The 19409-nt window shown below is 33.8% G+C and overlaps 1 protein-coding gene across 3 annotated transcripts in view; it reads right to left on the bottom strand.

Annotated features, from left to right (window-relative positions):
• The window catches only part of LOC134271016 (inactive pancreatic lipase-related protein 1-like), a 47438-nt gene extending 35394 nt beyond the window's left edge, over positions 1-12044 (bottom strand). For all 3 annotated transcript variants that reach the window (XM_062753281.1, XM_062753282.1, XM_062753283.1), the window contains exons 1-3: positions 11770-12044; positions 11258-11498; positions 7509-7622 (exon numbers count right to left, since the gene is read on the bottom strand). In XM_062753281.1, the coding sequence (XP_062609265.1) occupies positions 7509-7622; positions 11258-11498; positions 11770-11913 (499 nt within the window). In that variant the 5' untranslated portion in view covers positions 11914-12044. The remainder of the gene's footprint in view (positions 1-7508; positions 7623-11257; positions 11499-11769) is intronic.
• Positions 12045-19409: the final 7365 nt, after the last annotated feature.

Below are 19409 nucleotides of genomic sequence, written 5' to 3'. Positions count from 1 at the left end.
GAACAGAACTACCATCACGACCATGGGAACATTTAGCAGCTGATTTCCTAGGACCGTTACCATCGGGAGACTACATTTTTACTATCGTCGATTATTATTCACGATGGATTGATCTGGCTGTCATGAGATCTACAACGGCGGAGAAAATGGTCGAAGTGTTGACAAAGATTTTCAGTACACATGGATTACCTGTTTCTATTACAACAGACAACGGACCACAATTTGTCAGCGAATATTTCAAAACATACTGTGAAATAAATGGCATCGTTCATAGGAAGACCACCCCATTGTGGCCACAGGCCAATGGAGAAATTGAACGTCAGAACAGATCAATATTGAAGAGACTGAAGATTGCACAAGCAGAAAAGAAAGACTGGAAATCGGAACTTCAGACTTATTTGCTGATGTATCGCTCATCACCACATACCACAACAGGAGTGAGTCCAGCCGAGTTGTTGTTCCGTCGAGTTATTCGTACAAAACTACCAGATATCCATACTTATCGTGAGACAGATTACCGAGTTAGAGATAAAGATGCAGAGAAGAAGGCAAAAAGGAAGATGTATTCTGATGCTAAGAGAGGAGCTACACTTAGTGACATAAAACCTGGTGATCTTGCGTTGATGAAGAAGAACAAGGAAAACAAGTTATCTACGACATTTCATAGTGATCCATTCAAAGTTGTCGAGAAAAATGGAAATAGTGTTGTGTTAGAATCCATGGAGGGAGTTCATTACAAAAGAAATGTGTCGCATTTGAAAAAGTTTGTGAATTCCAAGGAATCTGTGAAAGTGTCAAGTGAAAATGTGAATGAAAATGTGTTAAGTGAAAATTCTAATGGAAATGAAGATTTGTGTTTAGGAAATCCGGTTCCAAATCAAATTGCAAGCGATAAAAGTGCGATTTCAGATGATGTCCAGGAAGCGTCATCAGGAAACTCATCAGCAGAAGAATCTGACAGCAATGTTCAAGATCCGATGACAAATTCACCGCAATTAAGCCGACCAGTTCGACAACGCTCTTTGCCGGTGAAATTCAAGGACTATGTAATGAAATAACATTTTCTGTGTAACCTTTGTTTAAATATAAATTTGATGATTGATAAACCCTGTATTAAAATGATTCATTGACTGTGTTAAAGTTAATTGATAATTAGATTTGTTCATTTACAATTTATTTGAAATAATTGCTATCTGTTTAAATGAAAAGGGGGAGGATTGTAGTGTATGATTATTATAGTAAACTTATTATATTTCGTGATCTAAGAAAGATAACTCTCATTTATTTTATTGTGATTTATCTCCCTTTGTACTCAACCGGAAGTTGATGTTATAAATAAAAGTAATGGCTGATTAGTTTGTGTTACATCAGTACATGTGGTTAAATCCGATAATAACTTTGTATGGGACACTACACCCTGTTCAAGATTTCCGGTTTCATTTCCTCGTACGGGAGTTTTCCTGTTGAACAGTACAGTGTTCAAAATACACTTGTACTATACCTTGTAAATTTTGTCACTTAAAACATTATAATTTCTAAATGAATGGTTGGTTGATTATGATCGATTACGCAGGGTTCATAAGTATCAAATGTCTGTAAGTCCGAGACTAATAAATATTTATCAGACTAGTAATAAAAATTCATGTACTAGCAATAATAAAGTAATCTCACGGAAAATATTTATATTTACTAGGTCAGCGGTAAGACTAATATTAGCAGTAGCACCATTCTCAAATATTTTTCTTCTCTCTCTCCCTCCCTCCCTCTCTCTCTCTCTCTTAAAGATACAAACAGTATTGACACTTTAAGTTACTTAAATGCTTGAAAAGTGCTCCGTTTATTCACATTGCCGGGGAGGTTAGATCACTATTTAGTTTTTAAACTTAATGTTTAAAAATTTTTTAATCATGATTCAATTTTAACAAAAATATTACATGTTTCGTACCTTCCATTTTCCCCCTGTAGCTATCGGTGAATTGGAATTAATTTAATTTTATGTGCTGAAATTCATCTCATTTAAGTACGTAGGCGAAGGGTGTTATGATGTTAGCATAATAATAAGTCAGAATGCGAACTTGTCTAGTAAAATATATTACGTAGTAGTGAAAATTGGAAGTCAGTAGTCCGTCGAACCAGTGCTCACAAATATTTATTTCGAACCTTCTAACATACATGTATAAGTCTCCCCCCCCCCATGCACACAGGTTACATGGAAAAAAAAATCTAGTATACCGGTACTTGAATATGATTTATAAAAATATGTAAGTTTTTTGAATGATGCAAATTTCTTTGTCCATTTGATCAATTTATACCCGTCCCGTAATCATTATTTATTTTATTCAGGTTTAATTAACATCTTTCCTTTTCATAAGATTAAGATTATTCGCTAACTGTAGGGTCCCACTATCTTCCGTGACGAGTTACCATTCATCTCTCTCTCTCTCTCCCTCCTCTCTCTCTCTCTCTCTCTCTCTCCAAGAAATCAATATTGACCCAGGCAAAGTTTAAAATACATGTATAGTTAAACTCCGGCTGATTTTTTTTACTGTCATAAATCAATACTGCTGCATATAAATTGAGTTTGATTTTCAATTATTCTTAATTATTGATCAAAGGTTAAGGAAATATACTATGAACTATTTTTATTTGATTGATAATCAAACAAATTCCTCACTCCACTGTCCCACACACACACTAACACAACTTAACAAAAAATATTAGGAACCAGTAATTTTACAAAACTTTGGACGTAATGTACCCCTTCTCATATATTTATTTTTGCCTAAATCTTTAAACAATTTGTGTCTTTCCCCGGTTGGTTTTTACATCAATCCTCTTTTTCATTAATCGTTATTTTTATCTTATGTCGGTATATTAAAAAAAATATTTATTTAATCCAAGAAGAGGTTGAAGGATTGTAGATTGTATATTTATATTACGTATGTGTTGGTGTTGAATTTTTCAAATTCAAACCGTCTTAAAGAAGAGTCTACCTGTCGCCGTAATGTTGCGTAACTAACTTCCAGTGAAATCCGGCGAGTGTTCTTCTGTATAATACAGCAGTGACTCCTATTGTCTTCTTTACCCGCTACCGTACACACTCGGATCGCCTCAGGTGATTTCTTTTACACACAGGTGCTTCACAGAGTTTCCGATTGTATGTTGAATGATTATGTAATTCGGCTGGATATCAGCTAAACGACTTGAATAATTTTGGACGAATAAAAAGCACAGTGTTACTGTAAAATCATGATATTTGTTTCAATACCGAACAAAGCTATGAAACGTCGATTTATTAAGTTAATTAAATTTATTAATTTTTTGTACCTAAACAGATGAAAAGGAGTACAAACTGAAACACGGCAGAATTAATTGTGTGTTCTACTTTAATAAAATAAATAAGTACATGTTCATCGTTCTTCATTTAGTTCGCACGTGCCCCCCCCCCCCCATTTTATTTTGAAAAGACAAAAAGAAACTAGATCCATGTAAAATAAGACTTTCAGGTGGGGATCCAGAAAATCCAGATTTGAAAATCAGCTAAAAGATGTACATTATTTCAAAAGAATAATGCGGACAGTAACTAAATCAATGAATGTCAAAGGATTAATGATCAATGCAGGCCCGTAGCCCCCTCCCCCTTCCCCATGAATAAAATAAAAGATTTTTTAAATCCCCCGTCTGTCTTTTAGTTTTGGCTTCTTCTTGCAAATGCTTGGATTCGGGTATGTTTGACTGCACAAAAAGAAATATGGACGGCCTCCACATAATTACAAGTTTTACATAATATGAACACTATAAGAAACGCCTTTCCTCAAAAGGGGGCACTCACGGCCTCACCTCGCGCTATGAATTAAAATTATTCAAACCAATTTGAATATAAATTAAATTAAAATTGAATAAAACTCATCTAACCTAACAGTTTAATTCTTTAAATTGAAATTAAAAGAAAGTCAGGGAGTCAATGTTAATTAAGAAGATATTATAAATACATGCCATGTAATAACATTGTTTTATTATAAAAATGAAAAGACCTCTGTAGAATTTCATATCTCACTACTAAAGGAAGATTATTTTTTCTTTTAATTGCTTATCTTTTTGAAGGTTTTGATTTATCCCTTCTCTTGAAAATAATTTTTACAAATCAATTTTCTATAAATAGATAGAAGTTTTTTTTTTCAAAGATATCATCTGGAAATAGTTAAAAATTATATGAAAAAAAAACAAATAAATGAAATAATAATCTATGTTAAAATAAAAAAAAATCAATTTCACACCACTGCAGCCTCTCCGAGAGCGAGAACAATAGGGACAGTAATTATCAGTAAATGTCAGCACTTGTCTAAGTTTTTCAGCAGGGACAGTAAACGGGTCAGTAATTGTCTAAGTTTATCAGCACCGACTAAGATTGTCAGCACTTTTCTAAGTTTATCAGTAACGGCAGTAAAAAAGGTCAGTAATTGTCTAAGTTTTACAGTAACGACAGCACATTGTCAGTAATTTTCTAAGTTTGTCAGTAAAAAATGGGAATGTCGGTACGTTTTTGACTTAGTAGTGACTGTAATGAAGATTTTATGAGTTTGTACAAGCTAGACCTAATAAATTTTTAATTTCACATGCTGAATACTATCATTTAGTGAAAAAAAAGTTTTTGGAAAAAAAAGGAATTGGAACGTTTGGGTATCGAACCCAGAACCTCTCACATATAAAGCGAGGGACATACCACTACACCACGGAACCGCCGAAAATTGATGAAAATTATATCCAAAGATGAAGACACATACACCGATATTGTCAAAATTTTACACAATGCATGGTGTCTAATTTAATCCTTATTAAACAATTCTAATAGATGTAATACGAATATAACGTCCGCCGAGAACCTGTTTTATAAGTTATAACACACCTCATGCCCCTATGCTAAAAATAGCGACATGCAATACAATAAATACTAATAGAACAAACTAAGCGGTACGCTTTGAGAGAGTCGAGAAAGGTCCTAGGGAGTTTTGGTATAAAATTACATTGCACAAGCTCAAAATCCTCTTGAAATATCGCCCGGAAAGGATAGAGTTACACACAGACAGAATGTATAAATTTACAACTTTTTGACCTTTCGACTTCAAAATCAATAGGGGCCTTCCTTAGGCCACAGGGAGTTGATATGTAAAATTTCATTGCAAACACTCAAAGGGTTCTCGAGGAATTGCGCGAAAACGAAAGTGTAATAACAGAGAGAATTTGCGAATTTATGACCGTGACCTTTGACCTTTTGATCTGGAAATCAATAGGATTCTTGTTTTGTCCATAGGAAGTTGCTATGTAAAATTTTATTGCGAAAGATCAAAGGGTTTTCGAGATATCGTGTGCAAACGAAAGCGTTACAGACAGACAGAATGATAGACGGACGGACAGACCCAAATTAATATCCCCCACTTTTTAAGCGGGGGACTATCAAACATTTGTAGAATACTTCTTGTTGTGTTTTCTTTTGCGTTTCAGTATATATTGGGGAATTCTTAAGAAAGGTCTTGCCACAAGTATTACATATGTGATGTATGAAAGATCTTTCCCGAACCGTTCAAAGGTTATGGCCATGGTTAAAGTTTATATTAAGAAGAAGATCAAACTCCAAGGTCAAGATCAAAGAGTCAATTTGAAACTTCTTTGTATCCAATGAAAGGTTTTGCCGCAAGTATTACATATGTGAAGTATGAAAGCCCTTGCCCAAACCGTTCAAAAATTATGGCCAATGTTAAAGTGTTCAAACAGTAGGTCAAACTGTAAGGTCACCGTCAAAGGTTCAAAGTTGTTGGTATTCAATGAAAGGTCTCCACACAAAGATAACATATGTGAAGTATAAAGCCTTACCATTCAAAAGTTAAGGCCAAGATTAAAGTTTTTCATAAGTACGGAAATTTCCAAGGTCAAAAGGTCAAAGTTGTCGGTATTCAATGAAAGGTCTTTCCACAAAGAATACACATACTGTATGAAGTATAAAAGGAAGGAAAAGGGGAAAAACACAAGTCTATAAAAATAATTTTAAAACGGTCTTTGAAAAGATGAAATTTAAAACTTTAAAAGTGTGGTACCAGGTGGATTCGAACCCACGACTTTAAAAAGAAAGTTCCCACGGTGTAAAAGAAATTTACAAATTTGAGGCAGATCATCAAAATAAGTATTCCTTATTGTAGGCTTTTTTTCAATTTCAACCCTAAGGCAGGGCTGCCCTTAGAAATCCTATCTTAAATTATTCCTCATATCCAAACCTATCAAAATATCAAAATTTTATTTAGGGGCAAGCCTGCTCTGAAGGACTTCTAGGCCAAAATTATTGCAAAAATCAACGATTTAAGGGTCATCCACACACCCACAGCATATCTTCTTATATTATTGAGCATTACTTTTAACAGGTATATCAACCTTTAAAAACTGTCCAGGGATTAAAGTGTAATTTATACTGATTTTTTAAAAAAAATAATTATTTCACAAGTTTCAAGAAATTTTTCCCAAGGCGTTTTCATACCTAGCCTAACAAATTTTGTATTACCCTTTCGTATATTTGTAAGCTAACAGAATAACCATAAAAACTTAACTTTATCGATCAACGTATTTTTTACAGAAATTTATTTTATTCATAAAAAGAACATTAAACTCATTTTCTCTAAAATGCATCTCGAGAAAAATCAATAAAGACTCTTTTTGTAGAGAAGAGACATTAATGAATTAGATTACATAAAAAAATTGACTTAACTGATCATCCTGTAACTTAATAAATAATAGTAAAAACAAATTGATAACAAGATGTGTTTGTGAAACTCTGATCACCCCATATGACAAAATAGCAAAAGTTATTTTTCTTAAAATAAATCAAAAATGTCGGTACCCAATGTAAGACCTTCTGATAAAAAAAAACACAGTTGTGAAATATGTAAGACGTAGCAACATCTGTTCAGAAATGTATGGGAAAGATTAAATGTTTTTTAAAGGTAGGTCAAATTCTGAGGTTAATGTCATCATTGTTGGGTTCGAAAAAAGATCTTGCCACAAGGATAACATATGTAAAATATGAAAACCCTAGTTCTTTCCGTTCAAAAGTTATGGCCAAGTTTAAAGTTTTTTTTAAAAGTATATCAATCTCCAAGATTAAAAGGTCAAAGTTGTTGGTATACAATTAAGGTCTTGCCTCAAGGAATACATATGTGAAGTATGAAAGTCTTTGAACCAAACGTTCAGAAGTTAAAACAAAAGAAAAAGTTTGGAAGTTTTGTGTAAAAGTGTGTCTATGTCCAAGGTCAAGGTCAAAAAGTCAAATTTGGCAGTACCCACAGAAAGGTCTTGTCACAAAAATACACCTTTTAAATAGGAAAGCCATAGTCCCACCCAGTCAAAAGTTTTGGGCAAAGTTAAAGTTTTTGCGGAAAAACAGACAAACAGATAGCGGAAGGACAGGGCAAAAATTATATCCCCGAATCTTCGATTACAGGGGCATATTAACAAAATATTACTTGCTATTAAACTGCCTCCGCTTGTATGAATCACGTCGACAAATTTTGCATCCGTTTTATCTAATCTTGCTGGTGCTCCTGCATTTTCAAAAAATTCTCCTGCAGGATCCAAACCTACAATGGAAAGATTTATAAACTCCACGTTTGTTCAATTACAATGTATTTGATACTGTCTTTATCTATTACCTCTGTTTTTATGCCCCCGTAAACGAAGTTTCGGGGGCATATAGTTTTTGTCCTGTCTGTCTGTCTCTCTGTCTCTCTGTTTGTCAGTTTGTCTGCAAAAACTTTAACCTTGTCCGTAACTTTTGATTTAGTGGAGCTGTGACTTTTATATTTCACATGTTTATTCCTTGTGACAAGACCTTTCTTTAGGTACCACCAAATTTGACCTTTTGACCTTGACCTTGGAGTCTGACCCACTTAAACACAAAAATTTTGAACTTTTACTTTGGCCATATCTTTTGAACAATAGATACCAGGAAATTTATATTTCACATATGTATTGACTGTGGAAAGACCTTTCATTCGATACCAACATCCTTGACCTTTTGACCTTGACCTTGGAAATTTCTGTATCTATGAAAAAACTTTAACCTTGGCTATAACTTTTGAACAATAAGTACTATGGCTTTCATACTTCACATATATAATCCTGATAAAAAGATCTTTCATTGGATACCAAGAACCTTGACCCTTTGACCTTGACCTTGGAGTTTGACCTACTTTAAACATTGACCATAATTTTTGAAGGGTTCGGGCTAGGACATTCATACTTCACAAGTTTATTCCTTGTGGCAAGACCTTTTATTTGATATCAAAAATTTTGACCCTTTGACCTTGACCTTGGAGTTTTACTTACTTTTTACAAACAATAACCTTGACCATAACTTTTGAACAGTAGGGGCTAGATCTTTCATATTTCACATGTGTAATCCTTGTGACAAGACCTTTCATTGCATATCAAGAATCTTGACCCTTTGACCTTGGCGTTGGAGTTTGACCTACTTTTTACAAACTTTAACCTTGACCATAACTTTTGAACAGTAGGGGCTAGAGCTTTCATATTTCACATGTGTAACCCTTGTGACAAGACCTTTCATTGGATATCAAGAATATTGACCTTTTGACCTTGACCTTAGAATTTGACCTACTTTTTTTCAAACTTTAACCTTGGTCATAACTTTTGAACGATAAGGGCCAGCGCTTTCATACTTCCCATACGTTATCTTTGAGACAAAGCCTTTCTTTAGAACCCAACAACCTTGACCCTTTGACCTTGAAACGGAGTTTGTCCTATATTATAAAATGTTAACCTTGGTCATAACCCTGGAACAGGTGTAGCTAGCATTTTATATTTCGCATTTCTTGCGAAAAGGCCTTACTTTGGTACCAACATATTTGATCTGCATTTGAGAAAGCTTAACCTTCGCTATGTTGCCATACGGGGGTATCAGTGTTTCACAAACACATCTTGTTTTTTTAATTATTATATTTTTGGTTACGTGTTATTAACCAACTGCTATCTGCATATACTAATTAAAATTAAATAAACTAAAATTGCCTGGTCATATCTGGTATCTTTGTCCTTTTTAGCTCACCTGACCTGAAAGCTCAAGTGAGCTTTACTGATCACATTTTGTCCGGCGTCCGTCTGTCTGTCTGTCCGTCTGTCTGTAAACTTTTCACATTTTCGACTTCTTCTCAAGAACCGCTGGGCCAATTTCAACCAAACTTGCCACAAAGTATCCTTGGGTAAAGGGGATTCAGGTTTCTTCAAATGAAGGGCCACGCCCTCATTCAAGGGGAGATAATTGGGAATTAATGAAAATTTGGTGGCATATCTAAAAAATCTTCTCAAGAACCACTGTGCCAGGAAAGATGAAACTTATGGGGTAACATCCTCAGGTAGTGTAGATTCAAATTTGTTAAAATCATGACCCCCGGGGGTAGGGCGGGGCCAAAATGGCCAACCAAAGTTTTACATAGAAATATATAGGAAAATTCTTTAAAAAATCTTCTTCTCAAGAATGACAAAGCTATAATTCATCATATTTATATGGAAGCATGCTCAGGCAGTGTGGATTCAAGTTTGTTCTAATCATGACCCCCGGGGGTAGGGCGGGGCCAAAATGGCCAACCAGAGTTTTACATAAAAATATGTAGGAAAATTTTTTAAAAATCTTCTTCTCAAGAATGACAAAGCCATAATTCATCATATTTATATGGAAGCATGTTCAGGTAATTTAGATTCAAGTTTGTTCAAATCATGACCCCCCGGGGTAGGGCGGGACCAAAATGGCCGACCAAAGTTTTACATAGAAATATATAGGAAAATTCTTTAAAAATCTTTTTCTCAAGAATGACATAGCCATAATTCATCATATTTATATGGAAGCATGCTCAGGCAGTGTGGATTCAAGTTTGTTCAAATCATGACCCCCTGGGGTACATAATGTAGGGCGGGGCCAAAATGGCCGACCAAAGTTTTACATTGAAATATATAGGAAAATTCTTTAAAAATATTCTTCTCAAGAATGACAAAGCCATAATTCATCATATTTATATGGAAGCATGCTCAGGCAGTGTACATTCAAGTTTGTTCAAATCATGACCCTCGGGGTAGGGCGGGGCCAAAATGGCCGACCAAAGTTTTACATAGAAATATATAGGAAAATTCTTTAAAAATCCTTTTTCTCAAGAATGACAAAGCCATAATTCATCATATTTATATGGAAGCATGCTCAGGCAGTGTACATTCAAATTTGTTCAAATCATGACCCCCGGAGGGTAGGGCGGGGCCAAAATGGCCGACCAAAGTTTTACATAGAAATATATAGGAAAATTCTTTAAAAATCTTCTTCTCAAGAATGACAAAGCCATAATTCATAAAGCATCCTCAGGTAGTGTAGATTCAAGTTTTTTCAAATCATTACCACTAGGGGTAGGGCGGGGCCAAAATGGCCGACCGAAGTTTTTAAAGATATATATAGGAAAATTCTTTAAAAATCATTTGTTATAAAATAACAAATCCGATTGGTCATGGGACTACTTTTGGATTTAATCTTTACAATATAAAGTCATTTTCTACTTTTTCCTACCCTTAGTGCTCAGGTGAGCGATGTGGCCCATGGGCCTCTTGTCCATTTTATTACTAAGTACCCAAACTTACAAATAGCATGAGGAATAGATTCAAAGTCAGTCAAGAGTAAGATTCTGTTTTTAAAAATGCATATGTTAATGGGTTATCTTAAATGGCTGAAAAGAAACTAATGAAATGTTCCAAGTAAATTAATATATCTATTTTAAACAATTCATTCATTACATTTAAAAAATATTTTTGTGATATTTTTGTTATAATTTATACAAAAAATTTCTTCTTAAATGTGGTAGGTTTGGTGCTTTTGTTTATTAATTATCATTTAACATTCGTTCGTACTGCTTGTGATTTCTTAAATCTAAAATTGACAGAAGACTTTGTTTACTTTTGAAAGGGTTTCACATCATACGAGAGGATAAGCACGTTAATTTGATTTTTTGTCATTTCTCATTAACGAAAAACAATTCATACGTATTTTAAATGAGACACCATCTTTAGTTCCTGTTATAAAAAGGTCAAGATTTAAGATCAAATGGGTTAATCATTTCATTGAAAATAACGTTAAAATAACCTCAAGTTCCTAGTTTCTGCTATACTTCGAAGCGCCTGATTGAGTATAATACCTTCATTACTCTCTCTTTCTCTCTACCTGTGATTCTATCATATCGTATATCCTTATGAGCTTTTCCTGCAAACCCAGCAACATGGGCCCCCAAACTGTGTCCAATAATATGGATATATGACATTTTGGCGCGGTGGTAATGTTCTAGTTTTCTTATTAGAAGAGTGAGAATGACTCCAACCACCTCAGTATTGACTGCAGCTAGCTCGTAATATTCAAGATAATTCGCCCCATCACTCCAGTCTACTAATATTACGTTTGCATCCATCTGTAAAAAGTATAATTATCACAAAAAGTAGTTGTTGAAAACCAAATGATGAATTATGGGAAATTTGGAGCTTAATATACATGTTTCTTGACTGTTTCAAAACTGAATCTACTTTTTGTATTTTTTTTTTTTTTTTGTAAAGCCATTTTTTGTCTTCATTAGAAAATAAAAACATATCGGGTTGCTTTTCATATGGTTATGTTTGCAATTTCCTTATTTGGCATATTTACATTAAAAACTTAAATGATTAATATTCTGTAATACAACAAACCTTAGATAGGATTGTTTGGCTCATTTGAGAAACCCAAGATTCTTTCCTACTACTGAAAAATCCGTGAACAATGATAAAAGTGTCTTTGGACATATCGAAATATCCGAAATTCGACGTACTTGAAAATTTTAGTTCTATGTCCATTATTTTTTCGGAATTAAGAAAAAATCTTGGGTTTATAACTATAGGGGGGTCAGGTAGGACGCCTTGTCTATACAAATGAAAAAGCGCACCACCAACGAAACATCCATACACGTTAAAACACTGAAGAGGAGATCCTACAAGATAAATTTAAAGTAATCATTTTACAATTGTAAACAAATATATATTCAACATCAAAATATACTTTTTAAAAATATGGAAAAAAAATCATGAGATATATATATCATATATGAACATGAATGACTTCTTAAAAATACGATATATCCTAACGAGCTTGAGATAAAAGATACCACAGAGTCTTATACATCTTTTTCATATTTAGAAATTTTACTTGAAAAAGACGTTAATGGTAATCTAACAATCAAGGTATGATAAACGTGATGACTTTAACTTTTCCATCGTCAACTTCCCTTACTTGTGCAGAAATATACCTTCATCACCTGCGTATATATATATATATATATATATATATTTGAAATTTGGAAAAAAAATCTACTGATGAGCCCGCATGGGGCGAAAGCGCTTTAGATAAAAGTTTGAGTTTATCATTTGGATTTGGATTTTATTTTATCCCTATACCAAGGAAAAATAATTTTTTGAATATATATATATATATATTTCAGTTAAATCGATACGCAAGAACATACTCTATGTATGAACAATTTCTAAATAACTAGATACTAAATAAATACTAAATAAGTTATTTGTCAATAAAACTTATTTGTCAATAAGATTGGACAAACATTCATGTTACTTTTCCTAAGCTTGGGAAATTTATTCCACAACTGATTTTAACGTGATGAAGGGATAAAATGAAATGTTGCATTCGCGAATACTTATTGCACCTACCTTTAGACATCCCTATAAAACCAACCCATTTTAAGATTTGACTCAATATCCCTATGTTAAGAGCTCCAATAGCATTTTCATTAAATCCTTCCTGTACCGTCTCAGAGAAGTAATCATAGTAATGAACGTCGTATTCCGCGTCAAAAAGTAATCTTAATAGATGTTCTACAGGAACTCTTTTGGATCGGCCTTTGAATTCAACTTGTTTTCTACCAACAAACATTTCTACAACTAGATACCCTTTACGTTTGTTAGCTTCTCGTTTTTTTTTAGAATAAAGCGTTCTATCTAAATCCCAGTCAATACCGTGTGAGGAAAAGTTAAAGTGTTTAACTAACGCTCTTGCTAATTCGTTTTCGTCAATGTTTTGAATTGAATCCTCCTTCAAATAAAATATGAATTTTCTTTGGTGTCCAGAGAAATCATTTCGATGACATGATCGAAATTTTGCCATACCAGAATCGAATTTATTTCCGAATGCATGTTCAAATACTTGCTTTATGCTCCAATAAATTTTCTCTTTGTCTTTGCTATAAAGTTTGCAAAATGGTGGTTTGCTATTTAAGTAGCAATCAGAAAAGGCCTCGTATGCACGATCGCGAATGTTCTCACAATTGAAAGATTTATTTGGCATTAAGACTGATGTCATTCTATTCTCGATGCAATTCTCAGAGGATATGATCCAATTCTTCCCGTCTATTGAAAGCGTATCAAACATTTCCAAAAAGATAGAGCAAATGGCCTCTCCATATGAAATGGCGAAAGAAAATTCACTTTTTTCGCATGAAGTATGGTTTTCAAGACAGTTTGAATACCAATGACAATTGCTTTTTAATGCCGGTTTAAAGCAGACAGGTGGTACTTTAACTTTTAATTCTCCTTCTTTTTCCATTAAATATCTTTTCCTTCTTTCGTTTTCGGCGGGATCGCATTTACAATCCTCGTGAATGTATCCACCTTTTGATTCAGGGTATATACTTTGCGCACAGGGTAACCAGCAAAACAACGATTCCTGACAAGTATTTTTTCCCGAAGTTTGTATCTTCAAGGACTGACTTGACAGACAAACTCCCCACTGGTAACCGTTATAGCTAGGTATACGTACACAGTCATAAATTCCCTCAGGTCCATGGATGGGGTCGCATGAGTCACAAAGAACCAATTTAAAAATAATAAAAAATAACACCATATTAACAATGCTGACCATCTTTTTAACTTGGAATCTGCAAGTATCCCTTACAATGTTTGGATTTAACGTACTTCCTTGTCAGATTATTATATATAGTAAGTTTAGCTGACGTATTAAATTTCAATGTTTTTAGAGAGCACTTGCTATGTAATTTGCTCTCTAGACTAATTATGGCAATCCTAGCATTTGTTGTTAACTGATTTCTTAATGTTTGTGAGTGCGTTATATCGCTAAATAACGGTCTTATAAACATAACCTTTATGCGAAAAAATGTGTTTGTGAAATACTGATGCCCCCGTATGGCAGCTTATAGCGAGGGTTGAAAATTCTCAAATGCAAGTTAAACTCAAAGGTCAAGGTCAAAAGGTCAAAATTGTTGTTACTTAAAGGGAGGTCTTATCACAATGAATATATTCAATTAAAAATATTTTATTGACTAAGAGTCAAAAGAATTAGACACAAGTTCAAAAACTTACAAATATAGACAGTCTTCACTTAGAAGGAAACACCTATGAAATATGACAGCCCTAGTATTAACGGTTCAAAAGTTATTGTGAAGGTTTTAAGTTTTTGAAAGGGGACTAAACTTAAGTCAAGGTCAAAGGTTCAAAACTTTTATACCCAATAACAGGTCTTGTCTTAATAAATGCGCAAAAAATATTGCGCCGTTACTTGCTCCTTTTTTGCATTACGGGATCTGTAGCGTTATGGTAAAAGACAAGTATATAAATTTAAACCATAACGCTACAGATCTGCAGCTATCTTTGCTTATGTGTACATTGGCTGTTACATTATTTACGTACATTTGCATGCCTCACAGACTTATTAATACATGTATCTCGCACATTAACTTTATGCCATAAGTTTCATCCATTGTGTTTTATAAACCTGAAGTCTCTGTTAAGACAGAAGCTCTACTGGTTTGTACTTAGAGCAAAGGAAGAGAAAAGTACTTAAGCAGTTGGGAATAAGAACGTTACAACAGCAACATATAGAATGATGATACTTGATTTAGTCTCTTTATTTTCTTAGAGAGTCTGCTTGCATGCCACATTATAATATAATCAGACAAAAACTGTATTTGGAGTAGCATTTTGAGTAACCAATGAAGTAATGTTCATCAAAGTCAATATTCGATATACAGAATTGTGAACCTTAGTTTAGTCTACTTGTGTGCCAAGTTATTTTGAAGTCAGACCAAAAATGTATGAGGAGTAGCGTTTTGAAAGAATTTCTCAGAAATTTCTATTTTTAGTAAGCACTGCAACACCGTTCATCGAAATCAAACACCGATACACAAAAGTATGTACCTTAGTGTCGTCTACTTGTGTAGCATATTTTGAAAGAATTTTACACAAATTTCTTTTTTAGTAACCACGGCAACACCATCGAAATCAAAAACAGATATATAAAATTCTGTACCTTCGTGTAGTCTACTTGTGTGCCAAGTTATATTGAAATCACCCAAACTCTAGGAGGAGTAGTATTTTGAAAGAGTTTCACAGAAATTTCTTTTTTTAGTAACCACGGCAACACCGTTCATCGAATTAAAAAAACGATACACAAAATTATGTATCTTAGAGTAGTCTACTTGTGTGCCAAGTAATTTTGAAATTAGACCAAAACTTTAGGAGGAGTAGCATTTTGAAAGAATTTCACAGAAATTCATATGTTTAGTAAACACGGCAACACCGTTCATCGAAATCAAAAACCACTACTCAATATTATGTATCTTAGTACATGTATATTCTACTTGTGTGCCAAGTTATATTGAAATCAGACCAAAACTGTAGGAGGGGTAGCATTTTGAAAAATTGTTTAAAGACAGACAGACGGACAGCTAGACAGACGGACGGACGCCGGACGCATTACTATTGCATAAGCTCTTCTGGTCTCTGACCAGGAGAGCTATAAACCAATTGTTCATATTACAAGTCATGGGGATAGATGTTTGATGTATCCATATTTTTAAAGTAATTCTTATTTTCCACTCTTCAGAATACCATTTTAAAGAACGAAGTTCTAAGCTCCATGAATAATTACATTTTAAAGGTCGGAGTTATTGTTACTGTCAATTTTTTTTTTATCTAATAAGCTGTTTAAGGCAAAACAAAAAATAAATATATACATGTATAAATGTACAATATTCATTATTATTCATTTTCTATAATCGCACTAAGACTGTTCTACATTCAATGCCAAGTTCAATGAGTCGTTGAAAATTCTCTCCATTCTAGGTTCCAAACACTTAAGAACATGATTTGATACTTATGCTAAAACTGTATCTTCTTATATGATCTATGATCACAAAATCAACGTGGTTTAAGCTGTGGTGAAAAAAGCTTTAAAATGTCCGATGGATGGCACGACTCATACACTGCTTGGTTAAAAAGGGGGACAGATAAGATTCGTTTCACACTTTTGTCTATTTTTTAAATAAGTATAAGTACTAGGTACAAAATATAAGAGTACAAGTATCACGTTATACTCCTGGTCTTGACAGAATTAAGTACTTCCTTGTCAGTACTTGATTATGACCCTCATGGTAAACAATTCAATGTTCAAGATTTTTCCGGGATCACTCTTTGTAGGCCATAGCCCAATTTGACGTACTGGACTTTCGGATATTAACTTTTATGGAACAATATAAGCATAACATTAAACAAAAATTAAATACTTCCGAAATTAAGGTTACATTGAAGTAAAAAAAATGAATATAAATATTTGGCAAATAAATTCATAAATGCCACTTCCAATTATTACCGTTTTTCCAGTATCAAATTTGTCAATTCCGGAAAAAAATCATAACATCACTAAATGGTTGTTGCTTTAGGAAAATAACATCTTGGCTAATGAAAACAAAGAATGGGGAAGTATTATTGAACAATGCATGCAAACAGTATGTATTTGTCTTAGAAAGTTTTCTTAGCAGAAGTTGAGTAGTCGTTTTTATGTGTACTACTTTTGATATCTGAGTTTATGCTTTCCCGGGGGCCATTTAAAAGTTAAACAATTAGTTAGGAACAACGTTAGAGCGCCTAGTGACAAGGCTCTTAACTGTTGTCAACAACACACCGTCGCGCTAACACACAACACGCCGTCACGCTGAAAAAAATTCAAAACACGCCTTTGCGCCAACACTCAAGACGTTGTCACGATTAATTTACAGTTGAAGTATATCATTATGGGATTAAGCAAGATTCCAGTTCCCAAAGACAAGGACTATTTCCCGTGTCGCAGCGCGACACTGGAAATAGCTTGTTTTGTTAAAAACAAAGTAAAATAAATTTAGGATGACTTAAATATGTCCTTGTAAGAGAGACAAGTGTATGTTCCGTTGTATATTATCTATGTGTACAACAATCAGTCACACTCACCACCAACAATGACACACATGACATGTAAAATACTATACCTAGCATAAACTAGTATGCACAACAACTGCAAAATAAATATACCTGTATCTGAGTAACAATAAACAAATTGAAAATCTTAAATTAAAAAAAGTTAAAATTATAATAAAAATTTAAAATCAAACAGCATGCAAAAATTTGAGGAAAATTGTTAAAAAAAAAAAATAAATGAAAGCATATAGAAATATTTATAAAAAAAAAATCAAAAATTCAAACGCTGCAAGAAATATTCCCAATTAGTTTTTAGATTGGCACTTGGAAGCCTTTGGCGAACATCTTGACTTTTTGAAAAGTCACAACAGAGTTCCTAGCAAACAGATTAAGAAAGGTTATTGCAAGGCAAAGCCCAAAGAATTTAAAAAAAAAACATGTTTGTGAAACACAGATGCCCCCGTATTGCAACATAGTAAAGATTAAACTTTTTTAAAATGCAAATTTAATTAATTGGCAACAATAGTAGGGTATTTTCACTGGAAAACAATTGTGATATTTGAAAATAAGCCAATGTTTAAGTTTTTTCAATAAGTACAAAACTTTCCAAGGTCAAGGTCAAAAGGTCAATGTAATTGGTATCAAATGAAAGCTCTTGCAACATAGAATACTTATGGAAAGTATGGAAGCCCGAGCCCTTACCGTTCAGAAGTTATGGCCAAGGCTAATTTTTTTTAAAAGTAGGTCAAACTCCAAGGTCAAGGTCATAGGGTCAAAGTTCTTGTTATCAAATGAGAGGTCTTGTCACAAGAGTTAAATATGTAAAGTATGAAAGCAATAGCTCTAACTATTTAAAAGTTAGGTCAATGTTTGATTTTTTAAAGAAGGCCAGTATCAAAGGTCAAGGTCAAATGGTCAAAATTCTTGGTATCCAATAAAGGGTCTTCTCACAAGGATTATGCATATGAAGTGTGAAAGCCCTATCCCTTTCCGTCAAAAGTTATGGCCAAGGTTAAAGTTTTTTTCACAAGTAAGGAAATCTACAAGGTCAAGGTCAAAGGGTCAAGGTTGTTGGTATCCAGTGAAAGGTCTTTCAACAAACATAACATATGCGAAGTATAAATGTCCTGGTGTCTACTGTTCAAAAGTCATGGTCAACGTTCAATTTCTTAAAAAGTAGGTCAAACTCCAAGGTCAAGGTCAAAGGGTCAAAGTTATTGTTATCAAATGAAAGGTCTTGTCATAAAGATCAAAAATGTAAAGTATGAAAGCACTAGCCCTAATCTTTAAAAGTAAGGGTCAAGTTTTGCTTTTTTAAAGTAGGTCAATCTCAAGGTCAAGGTCAAAGGGTCAAAATTCTTGGTATCCAATGGAGTGTCTTTTCACAAGGATTACATATATAGAGTATGAAAGCCCTTTCCCTTACCGTTCAAAAGATATGGCCAAGGTTAAAGTTTTTTCACAAGTACAGAAATCTACAAGGTCAAGGTCAAAGGGTCAAGGTTGTTGGTATCCAGTAAAAGGTCTTTCAACAAACATTATATATGTGAAGAATAAATGTCCTAGAGTCTACTGTTCAAAAGATATGGCCAAAGTAAAATTTTAAAATTTTCATGTAAAAGTGGGTCAAACTCCAAGGTCAAGAGGTCAAATTTGGTGGTACCCAAAGAAAGGTCTTGTCACAAGGAATACACATGTGAAATATTAAAGTCATAGCTCCACTAAATCAAAAGTTAAGGACAAGGTTAAAGTTTTTGCGGACAAACAGACAAACAGAGAGACAGAGAGACAGAGAGACAGACAGACACGACAAAAAATGTGTAGCCCCGAAACTTCGTTTACGGGGGCATAAAAAAGGTCCTTAGAACTTACAAGCTGAAATTTACCAAAAACATTCTTTGAGAAGCCTCCGATCTGCAGTAAATACGCACCTGCAGGATTTGGGTAGATTAGTTAATGTCGTAAGAGACAAAGAATTTAAAGCTGCCAATCATACCCTTGATGGGATGTTGAAATGACTGGAAAAAAACCGGGGCATCAAGGGCCACAAACCACAAAGAAGTATTTCACACTGCAGATTTACAGAGAATCTCTGC

Source organism: Saccostrea cucullata, unplaced genomic scaffold (assembly GCF_032062105.1).
Source record: "Saccostrea cucullata isolate Sc308-1 unplaced genomic scaffold, CSIRO_AGI_Scuc_v1 ctg639, whole genome shotgun sequence".
Lineage (NCBI taxonomy): Eukaryota > Metazoa > Mollusca > Bivalvia > Ostreida > Ostreidae > Saccostrea > Saccostrea cuccullata.
Note: the sequence above shows the minus strand (reverse complement) of the source record. Positions and strands in the feature narration are given on the sequence as shown.